We start from the raw sequence: 17,629 nt of genomic DNA on the forward strand, positions 1-17,629 counted from the left end.
TGTCCTGTCTAAAAGGTCTACATTGGATAGACTGACAAACTCTGTTCCAAAATGAATTGCTGTGGACTATAGGCCAGTGATAGACTTGATGATACGAAAATAAAACAGTTAAATATTCAGATTTGTATAGTCTCTTTTTGTAACGTCTATAGACTGTAATGCTTATTTCTACCACAATAATGTCATGTCTTTGTGAACATAATTCATGTAAATTGTCTTAATTTGGGGGCTTTGCTCAGCAAATATTGATGTATATCTCATATGAATCTGATTAATTAGCAAATTCTAATGATTTCAATTTAAATAACTGATTGACATCCCTATTTTGTTATGAAATGTAAACGTGTGTAAAATGTAAACAAGGATTGCAGTACTGTGTCAGGGTATGTTAGGTTTAGTGTGTTTTGGTTTGGTTCTGTTCCTATTTGCCTGTGTTCCCAATCCTAGTTTGTTTCCATGGTTACTGATTATGTTAATCACCTGTCTCTAGTTATGTTGATTAGCTATGCTGTGTATATAAGGCGTCAGTAGCCGCGTTTCCATTACCCTTCAAATTGCACAAATTGAAATTGCGAATTGAAAATACGCCAAATGGAAACATAAATTTCGCAAAAACTCCCATTTATCGCAAAAAAGTTTTAACGCTCGCATGAGGTGGTTTTTCAGGCAATCCAAAAAAGTATTTCGCAAAACTGCAATGGAAATAGTTTTTGCGCATTTACAGTCACCTGACTTAGAAGACGCGGTGTGTTTGGACAGAATACGAGACAGAGTTCTAAAAAATACTGGATTCTAAACCTCAAAGAAATGCCACAATCAAGACCTCGGAGCAGAAAGGAGTGAGAAACACCCAGAAACACCTCATATGTGCCGCTCACAGTATAAGGGTCTTTCCTTAATGCTTGGATAACACGCCTACGTTTCCTTTCATTAATAATAATAATGTCTAGTGCGGTACGTGGCTGTGATATATATAAACCTACCAACGTCCGTTGCCATGTTTTTTGGTGTGATGAGGAAAAAAATGACGTTTTAGCCGCATAACATCGGTTAATGGAAACGCCATCATTTCGCAATAGTTTTTTATCGATATTTAGAAAAAAATCGCAAAAGTTTTGCGCAAATCTGTAATGGAAGTGTGTTAGTGTAAGTGTGCCTAGTGTGTTCAGTTGTTTGTTTTGTGTTGTTTTTCCTGCCAAGTGATAAAAAGAGCTGCATTTAGATCTTTTCTTCATTGCCTGCCCAGATGTGACACACTGTTTTCAATAGCTTTCTACTAAAATCAAAAAATTTAAGATACATTATCTCTTCTTTCCTTTTCAGGAGCATTCTTTCATCATAAAACATACTAACAACAAAAACTCAGACACACATTTGCAGAGCACAAAACATGCATGCCCACAAAAGTACAACACAAACACACACACCCAAAAAATGTTACTGGAGTATACAGTTACTGGAGTATATTAACACACACACACACACACACACACACACACACACACACACACACAATATGAGTGTAGTTCAGTGTTGTCACCTGTTTGGCACTGTGTTCAAACACCACATACTGCTGACACTGATCCAAACGCCGCTTCTTCATGGTCCAGAAATGCAGAACTCTGTTTTCCCTCTGTAGCAGTTCATTCAGGATGGCTGAACAAACACATGACAAATCCTTAACATGAATAAACAAACGACTGGACAAATGAAAAGTGTTTTGTGAGAGAAAAGCATAAATTCAAAGCTAAAACAACTGCTTAAGATATCAGATCAGATTCTGACATAATTAAATGTGACAACACAGAGTACAATCTCTGACCTTTGACCTGTTGCTCAGGACCGCGGGTGTTGGTAGATGACCCCTGAGTGCTGACGTTATTCCGATGGATGTATTTCAGGAAAACCTCTGCGTTTCGCCTGGCCAGAGTACATGCCTGAAAACACAGCAGACTTTAGATTCAAAACAGACCCTCACATTACAAAGTCAAAAGTTTAGACTGAATTTATTTCTCATGATCCTAGAAAGCTTTTGATCTAAAGGTTCTTGAATATTAGCTTTGTATAAATATAATATATTGTGCCTGCTCCTCTGTAAGATGCAGGAGAAACTTCTGCGATTGTTATTATGAAGTTGATACATTCATCTGGGCTTATGTGAGACTGATAAAGAGTTTATGAGTTCGCTGTTCGTTCAGTAGTGACCTTGAGAAAAGCCTCTTTCTGCTCCAGATGTTTGCTGATGAGAGGCAGAACATGATCCGTCTCTGCTGAAGATCCCAGTTTATCATGAGCTCCACACCAGTCCTCATCTCGACGGTACTCCTGCTCCAGACTCTCCAGCACACTACACACCTGTGAATAAGGAATTAGTATGTACAGGGTTTGTGAAGATAAGCAGGATTTAGAGATTTGAATGTTGTCACTAGCTGGTTAGATATGATATGTCTAAATAATAATAATGAGTATTTTCAATTGAATGTTTATTGCAGTTTCTAGGTGTTATTATTAGTTAAATTATTTAGATTTTATATACAGTATTTATTTGAAATTATATTTACATTATGAAATTATTTTCCAGACTGCTGTTGTAGCAAAATATAGCAAGCACTTGTTCAGTGGAGGAGTTTTAAACCATCAAGCGTCCCCTAGAAGAAGATCACTTTGCATCTCATAGTCAACACTTACTAGCTAGTAAAATTGCCAACCCTTTTGAAAAAGAAGTACACGTTAGCAAACTTTTAAAAAGAGTACTCAATATAGATATAATATACTTGGAAGTATAACTGGAAGTAATGTTTTCAGACACTTAAATGCATGCTATTTACAATTACTGAAAATGAAAATGTGTTATAATTACAGTGTACTGACAACTGTACTGACAAGCAATTATGGTATGGCTAAAATTAAATGAAAATCTTTCAATGAATGTCAATTGAAAAATAAATAAAAATTAATGTCATTACTGTTGAAAATTATGTCATCTATTTAAATGAGTGCTGTCAAACCGATTAATCGCGGTTAATCATATCTAACATAAAAGTTTGTTTATATAATGTATGCATATATATATATATATATATGCAGTAGTGTATATATATATATACACTACTGGTCAAAAGTTTTAGATCGGTAAGATTTTTTATGTTTTTAAAAGAAGTCTCTTCTGCTCACCAAGGCTGCATTTCTTTGATAAAAAACAATAAAAATAAAAAAAAGAACAGTAATATTGTGAAATATAATGACAATTTAAAATGACTGTTTTCTATTTTAATATATTTTAATTGTAATATATTCCTCAGATCAAAGCTGAATTTTCAACATCATTACTCCAGTCTTCAGTGTCACATGATCCTTCAGAAATCATTCTAATATGCTGATTTTATGCTCAAAAAACATTCATCATTATTTTCAATGTTGAAAACAGTTGTGTAATTTTTTCCTCGAAATTCTTTGATGAATAGAAAGTTCAAAAGAACAGCATTTATTTAAAAGAGAATATTTTCTCACATTATAAATGTCTTTACTGCAACTTTTGATCAGTTTAACTCATCCTTGATGAATAAAAGTATTGATTTATTTTATTTCTGTCCCCCAAAAATAAAAATAAAATTCTTATGTTTCTTGAGCATCAAATCATCATATCAGAATGATTTCTGAAGGATCATGTGACACTGAAGACTGGAGTAATGATGCTGAAAATTCAGCTTTGATCACAGGAATAAATTACACTTAACATACACTGTACACTTACATATTCACATAGAAAACAGCTGTTTTAAATTGTAATAATATTTCACAATATGACTGTTTTTGTATGTATTTTTAATCAAATAAATGCAGCCTTGGTGAGCAGAAGATACTTCTTTTAAAAACATTAAAAATCTTACCGATCTAAAACCTTTGACCGGTACACTGTAAAAAAAAAAACAAGTTGAGAAAACTTAAAAGTTTAAGGCAACCAGGTGCAGGACATTTTTGAGTTTTCTCAACTTACGTGTTTGAGTTATCTCAACTTTTCTCAACTTTTTTTATGTTAAATAGTTGAATAAACTTTAAAAACTGAATTTGTCATACAAAACGTAAGTTGGATTTTTTACAGTGTAGTATATATATATATATATATATATATATATATATATATATATATATATATATATACCGGTATATATACACACATACATATGTTTGTGTGTGTGTATATTTTTTTATATATTGATATATATTACGCATAATATATATTAATATTGTAATATATATATATATATATATATATATATATATATATATACATACATTTATTATATAAACAAACCTTTGATTAATTGATTTGACAGCACTAATTTAACACATTTGTAATGTTTCTTTGTAAATATACTGACTTTTAATGTAACATAAAATAACATACTACAGTTAAAATTAATATCAAGTACTTTAAATAAGTCTTAGTATGTTAGTATGTACTAAAAGGCATGACAAAAGATTATAAAAAAAATAAAATAATATACACACTTCTTTTTCACAAGGGTAATGTGGCATTAAAATCTTAGGGCCCTTGACTGTCTTTTGTAGTAAGTCTTCTTGGGGTCATCTTATAGAGTGTTTCTCAGCACCTGTTCTGATGTCTTGTAGAAGGCCACGGAGGCATTAACCAGCTTGAGTCTGTCCTCCATCTTCAGCATGAGCTGCTGCCAGTGTATAGCCACCTTCTCAGCACAGCTGCGGATGGCCTCGGGGTCGAAGTGTCCCGCCTGTAACAGGATCTCAGCCTTCTGCTGCACCTGGAGGGCGCTCTGATGGGTCTTCTGGAGAGAGTTAGCATGGAACAAAGACTGCAGGGAGAGAAAGAGAGAGAAAGAGAGAGAACAAACATACCTTAGCTCGGATGATGACAACAAAATCAAAGAATGGTAACTATGATTATGTTCGGTACGACACTACCTAACCACTATCATACAGTGGTGGACAGTAACCACGTCTTTTTCTCTCTCCAGGATCTGTACTGTATCACAATATTTATATTTTGTGAAACTTTTACTTTTAAAGGGATAGTTCAAACAAAAATTTAAATTAGTCCATGATTTACTCACCCTCAAGTCAAGCCTAGGTGTTTATGACATTAACTCTTTCAGAGTTATATTGCAAAATATCCTTCTCTTCCAAACTTTATAATGGCAGTGAATGGCTGTTTCTGTTTTGAAGTAAAAAAAAAATTGCATTTATCCATCATAAAAATGCTCCACACAGCTCTGGGAGGTTAATAAAGGCCTTCTGTTAGTTAGTGTAAGAAAAATATGAATATTTAACACGTTACAGAGTACAATTCTAGATTCCGGCCAAACGGCCATACGCAGTCTACTTACGCCTAAAGCGCAACTTACACAACTTATGACGTCAGAAGTAGTGTAGTGCGTCATGGCATAGTGTAAATATCAACTGTACGTCGCATTACTCGCATAAGTTGCGCTTTAGACTTAGTCGAATCTGTATGTTCGTTTGGCCGTAAGCTAGTTACTTTACTTTATAAAGTTTTAAATATGAATATTTTTCTTACACAAACGCACCGCTTCGCTTCAGAATGTCTTTATTAACCCTCCTGAGCCATGTGGAGCACTTTTATGATGGATAGATACACTTTTATGATGGATAGATACACTTTTATGATGGATAGATATACTTTTATGATGGATAGATACACTTTTATGATGGATAGATGCACTTTTATGATGGATAGATGCACTTTTATGATGGATAGATGCACTTTTATGATGGATAGATACACTTTTATGATGGATAGATGCACTTTTATAATGGATAGATGCGATTTTATGATGGATAGATGCATTTTTATGATGGATAGATGCACTTTTATGGACTTCTAAACAGAAACAGCCATTCACTCCCATTATAAAGCTTGGAAGAGCCAGGACATTTTTAAATATAACTCCGATTGTATTCCTCTGAAAGAAGAATGTCATATACACCTAGGATGACTTGAGGGTGAGTAAATCATGGGCTAATTTTCATTTTTGGGTGAACTATCCCTTTAAGTCACTACATTCCAAAGCATAATGTACTTTTGTTCTGTACTTTTACTCAAGTACTTGATTTGTGAACTTCGTCCACCACTGCTAATTGCAAAACTTTATGTGTAAGGATAGCTGTAACATAGTGTAGTCATGTGACAACAATGTTCAACAAATCACAGTGCACAATCTATTTTTTAAACTAGTATACAGTACATACTGTGCAGCATGTAGTAAACAGCACTATAAGCTAATGTTCCATTCTGAACATAGCCAATAATTCTACATGTTCTACAAAAAGGAGGATACCTCTGCCTTTAATTTAACAAACTCTTAAATCCCACACATCAAAACAGACAGATCATTAAAAGTAAACATCTATTAGAGAAGATCATTTGAGCATCTTTAACAGGACATTATCGAGCAGCCCTCCTACCCGAGACTGCTGACAGCTTAAGGGTTTCTACAGCCAAACACGGGTCTGTTTTCTATCTACTGGCATTGTCATGATGAAGGAAAAAATAAATCTAACTTTAAAAGTCAGCGACAGACATTTACGAGCAGAGTCGAGCAGGTAGAGCTTTGTCCAAAGCAGGAAACAGTCTGATACCAAATCCTGTGATAAATGACATGACTACTGTACTAAGAGCAAGACATTCATAGCAAACAGCACATTTCACTTTCCTCAGGCAAAAAATACCTTAATGCTAAAATTGTATTGAGAATGAGTATTGTTTGTCAGAATCTGGTCCTTAAATATACTGCGCTGAGGTTACCTAGTGCACTCAAAAGAAAAAGCTGTGAACTGCAGTAAAAACAGTGGAGCAGCTCCACTGGGAAGGAGTCTGTGGGTCATAAACCCTTCAGGAGAATGTTATGATCCCTGTGTGAATTTTTATGAATGAACAGTTCTGTTGGATCTGTTTGAAATATTCTCAGAGTAATCACTTCCATACATCTAGCAGTGTTAACATGTATGCTGAGAGCAAAGAGAAGGAAGCGCATATCTGTTTTTGACTAAAAGTGAAGAGAGACCAGAGAGGTGGGTGAATTAGGATGAATTTAGGTTGATTGGGACACTTAAAAAAAAAAAAAAAAAATTCTATGACTAAGATGAGACGATGATTACTGACTCTGATGACAATGACTCTTTAAACAAATAGAGCAAGATGACTCGCACTTTGTGGTTTTCATGTGTGCTGAAAAAAAAAGAAGAGGAAGCGAAAGAGGAGAATATGGATGCGGTCATTGCTTGGGAAAAGAGGCCAACTTGATATGCCAATTTTGCAAATGGAGCTCGAAGGTAAGTAATTTTAAGCTTTAGCGCCATGTTTCGGTAATTAATACACCATTTCATGTTGCATTATTATTTTATTAGAGAGTGTGTTCATTTATTCGATAAATATAGCCTATAATAAATAAGGAAACTATGTGGTGAAATAAACCATGCATATGATTTGACATTCTCTTGATTTGTGCTTATTGGTGAAATTGCCATAATTCTGAAGAAATGTACAAATAAAAGTCTCAAATGACGATCATTGTGATTATAATTTTGAGCAAAATAATAGTGATTATCAGTTTAACCATTATGCAGCATGGCGAAAATGTGACACAAAACATTTTTCATTGACTAAAACTAGACTAAAATGGCCAGACATTTAGGCCTGGTTTCACAGACAGGGTTTAGATTAAGCCAGGATTAGGCCTTAGTTTAATTAGGACATTTAAGTAGCTTTTATAAACGTCAAAACAACAGCACTGACATATTTTAAGATATGTCAGACAGTGCGAGTTGCTTTCAGTCAAAACAGCTCAAACATGCATTTTAGTCTGGGACTAATTTAAGCCTCGCCTTTGAAACCGGGGGATTGTCGACTAAAACACGACTAAACAAAAACAGAACAAGTTTGACTACATATTTCAAAAACTTAAAAGTACATTTAACACAGGAGAAATTGTTGACAAAATGAACACTAGATGGAGCAAATGAATCGGTGAGGAGCTCATGAAAATTCATTAAAACCAAGACTTCATCTAGACACATAGTGGATAAGAACAACCTGATCAAACCTGCCAGATCCAACAAAAAACACAAGTTCAAGATGCATTGACTAGAGCCTGTGTTGTGTGTTTACCTCTATCGCGAGCTGGAACTGCTCATGTTCTCTCTGTAGTTGTTCAGCCTCTGACAGTGAGCTTGCGTTCACCATACTGGCATCCAACATAGACTCGCCGTTACGGATCCAACCCAGGACCTAAACAACAACAGATACAACAAAAGCTTCTTTAGCACTGAAACGCACAGTATCCATATAACCGTTTTCAATACATCTATCTAACCACCTTGTGTAAAAGTAGAACACTTTAGCATACTTTTAAAAAGAGTACTTATCAGAAATTATATACGCTAAAAGACACTTAAGTTGCTATAAAAATGTGTTTTAATGGCACATTACCCTTGTGAAAAAGAAGTGTGCTTAATTGAGTAGAATGTGATCTATCTATCCATCTATCTATCTATGCTCTAGCAGAAACAAGTGTTGGGTAAAACACATTGAGTTGAACACAAAACAGGATATTTTGATATTTGCAATTAAATCCAGGAATCATCTGTATGAAATACCAAACTGATATAGCTGTCAAACTGATCTGAATATTGACCCCCAGTGTGGAGTGATATCCTGAGGAGACTCAGCAGAATTCATAATTCCCTCTGCTCATTTCTCTCCATTAGCGCTTGTAGCGGCAGACACTTTAGGGCCGTCCCTGGCGACAGCACTTTGGCCCTCACTTACGCTCTGAATGAGATTAGCTCTGAGAGACACACTGAATCAGCCATCACAGCCGCTTGCATCTCCATTGATTATCAATCAGAGGAAGCGCCAGTGACAGAGACAAGAGAGAGACACATGAGACTAGAGTGTGTACTAGAGCCCAGGACTGTGATGGGTCTGGGGTGGGTAAATGTATGTTTTTTTTTTATTAGATCTTTCAATCTAATGGACAAAATAAGCTTGTGTAATTTACATATGAACACGACAGAAAAACATGGAGAGCAGCAGTTTTAGTTTCTGCTTAAGTGTGTGTGTGTGTTAGAAATAAGGAATGGTGAGAGAACATTGTGCTTGGTAAGTTTTTCATCTTCAAGCCAAACTTGGGTCTCCAGCTAACAAAGTTTAAATCTCGTCTGGCTAGCGCTCTTCCCATAATGTTCACTCATCAGGTCAGTACAAGGAGAGCAGACGGTGTTTTGTGGCTGTTTGAACACATTGAACCACATGAGTGTTTACACTATGAAAGCAATCCGGTCAGATGGGTTTTTGTCTACCTCTGGAAGTGGTTGAAAGTGGACAAGCTCAAAAGGTTTTAGACCCCGTTTACACCTGTATTTAGCATCGTCCACTTGATCGATCGATCAAAGTGCATCTTAATACCAGGAGTAAACAGTTCATTAAACACTTATTTCAGGTCTTAGAGTCTCTACCAATCAGCTGATGAGTTGAATCAGGAACACATACAGTACAACATGTGCCGTGTCGGAGTACTCCAAAGTCAAGGATGGGAAACACTGCTATAAAATATGGACATATATCTTTGGGATATAATTTGCAGCTGTGGTTCTGAACAGCTAATATCTGATTGCTCTTTATCCCAAATACCACAGTAAGAATATGAAGAAAACAGAAGACAGCCAGACAGCAACAATACATTTTCATCGATAAAGTTTCACTTCTGTCCCTGAGATGGATAAGCAGATATACAGACAGATACAGTACATGCAAGAGAGTGTGTTTTACCTGTTTAACCTCAGCCTGTAGGTGGCGTAGCTGCACAACCTGCTCCAGGTGTTTCTGTGTATGTTCAGCACTCAAGTCCAGCTCATGCTGTTTCTCATGAAGAAACTCCAACAACTCCTGAACTTGAGTGGCCAGATCCACCTCCTTCTCACCGGTCAACTCAATACCTGCATATTACACACAAATACACACTTCTGTTTATACTCCTGCTGAATCTACAGTATCTGGTCTGAGAGAACATGTTCACAGCTCAACACCACCAGGTGGCAGTATGACAGCTACAGATCGCTCTTATTTTCCGTAACCTGATTAGGCTAATCATAGATCTGCATTCAAGGGCAGTTTAAGTAAAGGATCATTTACAGTCAGCAAAATAGAGCCCAACGTGTGTGAAGTGATGGGGAGTATAACCAGGAACAAAATGTAATATCAATTAAACAATTTAGCATCATTATACAAAAAAATAAATAAAACAAATCAGTCAGAATCAATTGTATCAGGGAATGAATAAAAAATTATTAAATGAGTTAAATATGCATAACTGCCACAAAAAATAATAATAAAAAATAAATATTAAACTTTCTAAATTTGTATTTCTTTAGATTTTGGGGTGAAATATAACCCATAATAGGTTAATTAGTGTTTTTAGCTAGTTTACTGAAAGAATAATCCAAATAAATCAATTTGGTCAGTTACTTAACTACTAATTAGAGCTCAAATATAAAATTGGGAAGTTTATTTAACTAAACTAAAGTAATAACTACATAAATAAAGCACAGTGATATGTTTATAAACCGTCAACTAAAGCTTAATTTAGTCATTTTCTATGTTGTCCCAGCAAAATCACACACACCCCTCCATCGGACACGCAGGCATGTGTGAGAGATGGTCACAGTAATGTCTGGAACAGACGGTGTCCAAACCTCGAACACAAGAGTGTCCTCAGCCAAGACCCATATGTGAGAGAGAGGGGGGTGAGAGATGGGTCAGCAGTTTGAGGAGAGGAAGTCTGTTTCCAGTGTTAAAAATATCTGTGAGGAACAGAGCTGGACATTGGGACGATATGAAGATAAAAGCAGAGAGGAAGAGTAATGTGTGTTGAAGACACAGACAGTTGAAGAGATGGCTGACATAAGAATTGAGTGTTTAGGCTTGATTGTTTTTACTCAGTTCTTTATATTGAAACGAAAGCTTTACTGAGCGTCATGTGACTGCGGACTGGAGATCACAGCACAGAGGAGTCTGAATCTCATTGGTCCATATTGCTGTCTCTGAAGACTGCCATATATTATTGACACTCTGTCACCTGACACTTCTTCTGTGCTGCTCTCCTCTCTCTGTATCTCTGCATCTATTGCTCTATTAAATCCAACTAGATCTCATGAGAATTGAATGGGTATTGTGTGAGTTTGCATTCAAATGGATGATCTGACTTGTACAAAAGCGTACGATTTGTAGGTAAAACGTTATCAGGAAGGTAAACTGATCACCAGCATGAGTAGAAACATACAAATTAGATTGTATGAATTGTACTAAATCATAATTTCGCAACCAATTCACAAAAAAACGTTTGCCAAATAAGTTTGCCATGATCAAGAGATCTCTCTCAGCCTCTCACAATGATAAATATCATTTAGACGTGTTCACTCTATAGTGCACACACACTCACACACACAGATACAGGACACTTTGAGACAGTCTCTTTAAAAATAACTACGACGCATAAAAAAAGTGATGCAGAGTTCTGAACTCCCGTCAAGCCAGTTTCAATGATAATAGTGTGCATGCTTGTTATGATTATTATAGTAATCTGCAGGCAGCCCAAAAAGATGCCCATATGAGGTGTTTTTTTATTGAGTTGATCATCGAGGACCGCCATAATAACAAATTTAACACAAGACTTTAATTTTAATTTTAAAATATTTCAGAATTGCCCCTATTATACTTTTTCGAATATTACTGTTTGTGAATGTAAAAGGTCTGAAAAGTTTTTAAGATCAAAGTGCAAGAAAAATTGTAATTGTCTCCTAAAAAAACGATTAGATTCTGAACTTCTGTAACGAGTCGTCAGCAATTCCAGTCTCACTTCCTGTTCCATACCTACAAAACAATGTAACAAATTTGCATAATGCCAGACTATGGTCTTCATTGGCTGCACGCCAACAGCGTCTACTTTGACCCGCCCTCAAACACTGTCGTTGTAGCCAAGTCCTGGAAGAGTTTTGTTTGTGTTGTTGACATGTCGAGAAGCACGCCTGAGGAAGCCTCTGGAGCTGAAATTCAGATATTGTAACGGATGTTTAGTTTGCAACACGCGCTGTAAGCGGTCGACCAATCACAATAGACTGGGCCATCTGACCAATCAGAGTAGAGTAGGCTCGCGGAAAAGCGGGTTTAGAGAGACTGAATCTTCAAACTAACCGTTTTCAGACAATTCAGACAGAAATATTAGCATTTTTTTACTTTGGATGCATGTAAAACTATTGTAAGAGAAAAAAATAGGAACCTTTAAAATAGCATAATGAACTAGCATAACTTAAAAAAAAATTCTAGAATTGCATTTAGTACTTATTTGAGTTTTTTAAACTTCTTTCTTAAGAGGATTTTTGCAGCCCCTGGTAATTTTGTGTGTGCAATATGCATCAGGTATTCAGTGAACAGACTGTGGGCGAGAACCTGGAGGTACCAAGAGTACAACAACCTGTGAATCACCAGCGATTTAATCTCTGTCAGCGTGAAAACACCTGTACTCTTTTTCATCTTCCTCTCTCTCTCTCTCTCTCTCACCTGAGGCTTGGACCTCCATGATGTACTGATGCAGGTCTTGACCCTGCTGCATAACCTCATAGGTCATGTTGTTCATGGCCAGTTTTCTCTCTGCGTGCCGCTGGAGTCTCTGTTCGGCCAGACTGGGTTCTTCTGCGCTGAAGTCGTTTACCTGTCGAACCAGGTCCTCGTTCCACGCGTCTAACTCTGCTGTTACCTGCAGGACAGGACGGATAGTTCAACACCTCTGCACCTGGCCTGATGACATTCTCATAGCAATTATAAATCAATCACTTCAGGCATTTATGATGAACAATGAGATCATGAGATTTTAAAATTCATCTCAGAGCCGGTTGTTTTGGTTCAAGGTCAAGAACTGTTTACTGACGAAATCTCTATTGAGAAAATGATTGAAACACTATCTAGCATGCAAACACACTGTCTTCACCTCAATGGTGTACTGCTCAAAGATGCGCAGTTGCAGGAAGATGTCAAGTTTGATCTTCCTCTCATGGAAAAGTTCCTCCATGTGGCCCTGGGCCTCCTCTAGCTGCTGTAGGACGCCCTCGATGTGAGCGATAGAGCTCGTGTGAGGCATCTTGTTACTGCTCATCGCTGAGTCTCTGAGAAACACACAACTAATGTGTTAAGAGTGTAAGTAAGGGTTAGTCTAGAACCATTACAATTTGCTCATATTAAAGGAATATTCTGGGTAAAGTAACATATCTGTGGCATTCTGTGAATTACAGACAATTATTTTAACTCCAGTTTGTAAAATAAAATTAGAAACACGTTTACACTAGTACACTTACAATTGATGTATGACAGATTTTTCACAGACACACTTATTTTTTAAATCTCTGGAATTTTCTGTGGGCCTTAATACAACTTTACACAGATGGCTTTGGTAAGTAGTCACACCAGTATTAAGCCAACACATGTAATGTTTTAGTGTTATGGGTGTACTTTCAAAACAGTGTTATGGCTGCATATATTATAAAACACTTATTCAGAGCTGCATTCAATGTTCTGGTCATTTTTGTGCCAGGACATTATCCGTTAAGTTCATGGACATTTCATTTAACCCTATAACATAACACAATGCAATGCATACTTCAAAATAGGGGTAAAACACCATCATAATTCAGTGAAAATTACATCAAATTAAGATAGTTGTAATGTGTAGTCAGTACGCATGAAGAAGATACAAATAGACAGTCGTTATAAACGATGCAAAATACTCAGGGGATCACATGAACATGAGATCACATGAGAAACGCTAACTACATAAATCATAAACGAGACTGACAAGGGACTGAACATAACAGGAAGTACAAATACAAGGCGAACATAATGAAGACAGGTGCAAATTATAGGTAACCATAGAAACAAACGAGGACATAATCAATAACTGAAACTAAACAGAGCAGAGAAACAGGAACTAAAGGAAACAAAACAGAAATCAAAATAAGAGTCTATAACTGTGATATTAGTACATTGAGATCTGTTTTTACGGACTTTCCTTAAGAGTGTGACTGTTAGACTTCCATTATGTGTATTTACTGTAAAAACACCATTCCAGTTGTCAAGATTTGGCTGGTGAGCATGGTCCCCTAAGCTGCTGCTGTAATATACCATTAAGTTGCCAAAAAAGTATTTGGTAACACTGTTTTTACAGTGTCCTTGTTACATGTTACATTTACATTTACATTTAGTCATTTAGCAGACGCCTTTGTCCAAAGCGACTTACAAATTAGGACAAAATTCAGCGAGTCATCATAAAGAGGCAAAAGCAACAACAACGCAAGAAGTGCTCAAAATACGAAGTTCAGGTATTATTCAGAGTAGCATAAGCCTGATAAGTGATGTTTCAAAGGGAAAGGAAATTTTTTTTTTTTTTTTTTTTATATAAGGTTAAGTGCTCACGGAAGAGATTGGTTTTCAGCTGTCTTTTGAATGTTGTCAGGGATTCTGCATTCCGGATGAGGGTGGGGAGAGCGTTCCACCAGCATGGAACTGTGAATGAGAATGTTCTGGAAAGTGATTTTGTGGCTTTCTGTGATGGAACCACGAGACGTCGCTCGTTGACCGATCGTAGGTGTCTGGTAGGGATGTAGACTCGTAGGAGTGAGTGAAAGTAGGAGGGAGCTGAGCCTGTGATAGTTCTGTAAGCCTCAGAGTTGTGAGGTGTTACATGTAGTTACTGTATTAATAACTACAAATTATACATAATTACATGCGACTAACCCAATTCAAACCCTAACCCTATAGTAAGTACATGCAGATAATTATTATTATTCAGTATTTAAAGGGATGGTTCGGAGTAAAATCAACCAAGGGTCCTTTGCACCATGACCTCGAGCCAAACACCCAGATGTCGACGTCACTTCAATGAGTTGAGAAAATCATGTAAAAGTCCTGTCAGAAAGCGATGCATGAGGATGTAGTGTAACGACGAATTATGTTTTTTTCCGAAGTGTTAACAACTTAGTGTTAACCAATAATTGTTGCAAACTGGTACTACCAACAAAATATTAGTGCATTCCTGGAACTGGGCGTCGTTACACTACATCCTTATGCATCGCTTTCTACCAGGACTTTTACGTGCTTTTCCCAAATGTGATCTCTGACGTCCACCGGACTTTCTGGTGCGCCATGCCGCCAGCTGTTTTGATTATATTTCCCGGTGTTTCCTCGCCGCCTCGTCACCTCGCTTTCTGATTGGCTACACTCCACAGTCCACAGGCTGCGTGCTCGGGGGACACCACACACGAGAAGAAATCGGGCCAAATAAATCCAACATGTTGGATATCCCCGATTTGAGATCGGAGCGGTCCCGACGTCCTTCCGAGCAGACGAGAGCAGCCTTAACACACCACACACGGCAGGAATATCTGATCAGATTATTTTACGATAATCGGAGCATCCTTAAGATTGTCGGAAGGGGTGAATCGGGGCTAAAATCGGCCTAATTATCCTGCCGTGTGAACCAGCCTTTAGATTCATCATCGTATTTTATGTTTCACCAGTGTCTGTTTTTTGGAATGTTTGGAAGTTTAAATATCAAGGGTATGTAAACATTTGAACAGGATAATTTGTGTTATATCAAGTGAATTTTGTCTGTGTAATGTAAATACCTGTTATGCAGCATTTATGAGATTTTGAAAAGTATGTAAACTTGAGCACGTGTTGATACCTGAGCTGTTGCATAAGGTCTTCTCCCTCTTTAATGACGTTGAGTGTGGCCTCCAGTGTGGCCGTCTGCTGCTGCTGAAACTGTTTGATCAGCTCCTGAACCGAATCAACCGAGTCCGAGCAAACGTCCTCCAGCAGCTCCTTCTGCAGGTCCTCCATCCACGTCCACAACTGAAACACACACACAAACTCTTTCAGTGATAGCTTCTGATGATGTTTCCTCATGATATTCATACTTTACTGCACTTTTACATTTTACTAAGTAACTTAATAATCAACATGTATTCCCCACAATGGAGCCAAAACCTGACCCACATACAAGCACAGTAACATACTTACTCCAGTAAAGACCTAAAAAAAGTTTCTAAAGTTTTCTACAGACTCAGAGATGGAGTGACCTGTCTGCACAGATTATTACTCTCATCTAACAATAATCTGCCCTGAATCCAATATTAGAAAGCAGCCAGAAATGTGTGCTCTCGCTCTCATTTCTCATGCTGCTTCCATTTTTAACATTTCAGTGTAAAAGATTAAACAGTATAGAAATGATTCAGACGGTTTTATTAAAACTTAGAAGTAAATGATCCCCCAAACACTGGAGTGCTGTGTGGTGTAGTGTTTAAAGGTCTGTGCCGGTTTGAGCACCAAAAAGACATTTAACATCAGGTTTCTCAAGAGGGACTGAATCTTACGTTTATAATCATAATACATAAAATCCACAGAAACAATTACATTACATTACCGGTCAAAGTTTTTTTTTTAATGTTTTTGAAAGAAGTCTCTTATACGGTTGCATTTATTGGATTAAAACAGTAGTAAAAATAGTAATATTGTGAAATATTATTACAATCTAAAATAAAATGTTTTCGGTTTTAATAGTTTTTCAAAATGTAATTTGCATTTTCTTTCATGACTCTTTGATTAATAAAAGTTGAAAAGAACAGTATTTATTTGATATTTTCTTTTTTCTTTTTATCCTTTATTTCCTTGGCATTCTATGAAAAGATGTTGATAATTAGAATGCATAACACATCAAACGAAAATAGGGAAATAATGATAATATTACTAAATATTATTTACTTTACCAAATAAAACAGTGAGAATCAAGAAGGTAATTATGAGGAATTCATGTTTAGTTTTGTTGATGTTGTACATTTTATGTATATGCATTAAAGTGTTAGCTATCATGAAATCAGTAACACTTTCCAATAAGGTTTCATTAGTTAAATTTGTTAACATGAACTAATATTGACCTGTACTTCTACATAATTTATTAATCTGAGCTAATATTAATTTCAGCATTTACTGAAATATTATTAAAATCAAAAGTTGTATTTTGTTAACATTAGTTAATGCACTGACTGTGATATATGATAAATTATTATTATTATTATTTACAATTATCAGAGAGGGGCACAATACATTTTGAGACAAAAGGGGCAGGGGCTTGAATTGCCATAGTGTGATATTTTAATTCCTTTCTATGTAAAGCATTTTGAATAACTGTTTTAATTTTCCTTGCTTTTATTTTGTGATTATTTTTATTCCTTTCTATGTAAAGCACTTTGAATTGCCATAGTGTATGAAATGTGCTATATAAATAAACTTGCCTTGCCTTGCCTTACCATCTGTGCAAGAAAATGAAAAACAACTGATTCGGTTTGTCCTACATTTACTGTTCCTCCGCAAATAAACTTATGTCATATTTGTGCAGCATTAAAACATCTCTGTTAATGCATCCTCACTGTTCTGTGAGAAGGAAAATAATTAAATCTGTTCATAACTAATTCACTTGTGAGAAACAATTCATGGAGCCAATCTTGCTGATGAATTAACAAGATC

At 36.3% G+C, this 17,629-nt stretch overlaps 1 protein-coding gene across 7 annotated transcripts in view; it reads right to left on the bottom strand.

Annotated features, from left to right (window-relative positions):
* kalrna (kalirin RhoGEF kinase a) overlaps nucleotides 1-17,629 on the bottom strand; it is a 223,734-nt gene that overhangs the window by 84,189 nt on the left and 121,916 nt on the right. For all 7 annotated transcript variants that reach the window (XM_082176022.1, XM_082176019.1, XM_082176018.1 and 4 more), the window contains exons 12-20: nucleotides 15,789-15,958; nucleotides 13,041-13,215; nucleotides 12,614-12,809; nucleotides 9,827-9,993; nucleotides 8,165-8,284; nucleotides 4,614-4,832; nucleotides 2,206-2,355; nucleotides 1,823-1,937; nucleotides 1,541-1,656 (exon numbers count right to left, since the gene is read on the bottom strand). In XM_082176022.1, the coding sequence (XP_082032148.1) occupies nucleotides 1,541-1,656; nucleotides 1,823-1,937; nucleotides 2,206-2,355; nucleotides 4,614-4,832; nucleotides 8,165-8,284; nucleotides 9,827-9,993; nucleotides 12,614-12,809; nucleotides 13,041-13,215; nucleotides 15,789-15,958 (1,428 nt within the window). The remainder of the gene's footprint in view (nucleotides 1-1,540; nucleotides 1,657-1,822; nucleotides 1,938-2,205; nucleotides 2,356-4,613; nucleotides 4,833-8,164; nucleotides 8,285-9,826; nucleotides 9,994-12,613; nucleotides 12,810-13,040; nucleotides 13,216-15,788; nucleotides 15,959-17,629) is intronic.

Source organism: Leuciscus leuciscus, assembly GCF_965113295.1.
Source record: "Leuciscus leuciscus genome assembly, chromosome: 7".
Classification (NCBI taxonomy): Eukaryota; Metazoa; Chordata; class Actinopteri; order Cypriniformes; family Leuciscidae; genus Leuciscus; species Leuciscus leuciscus.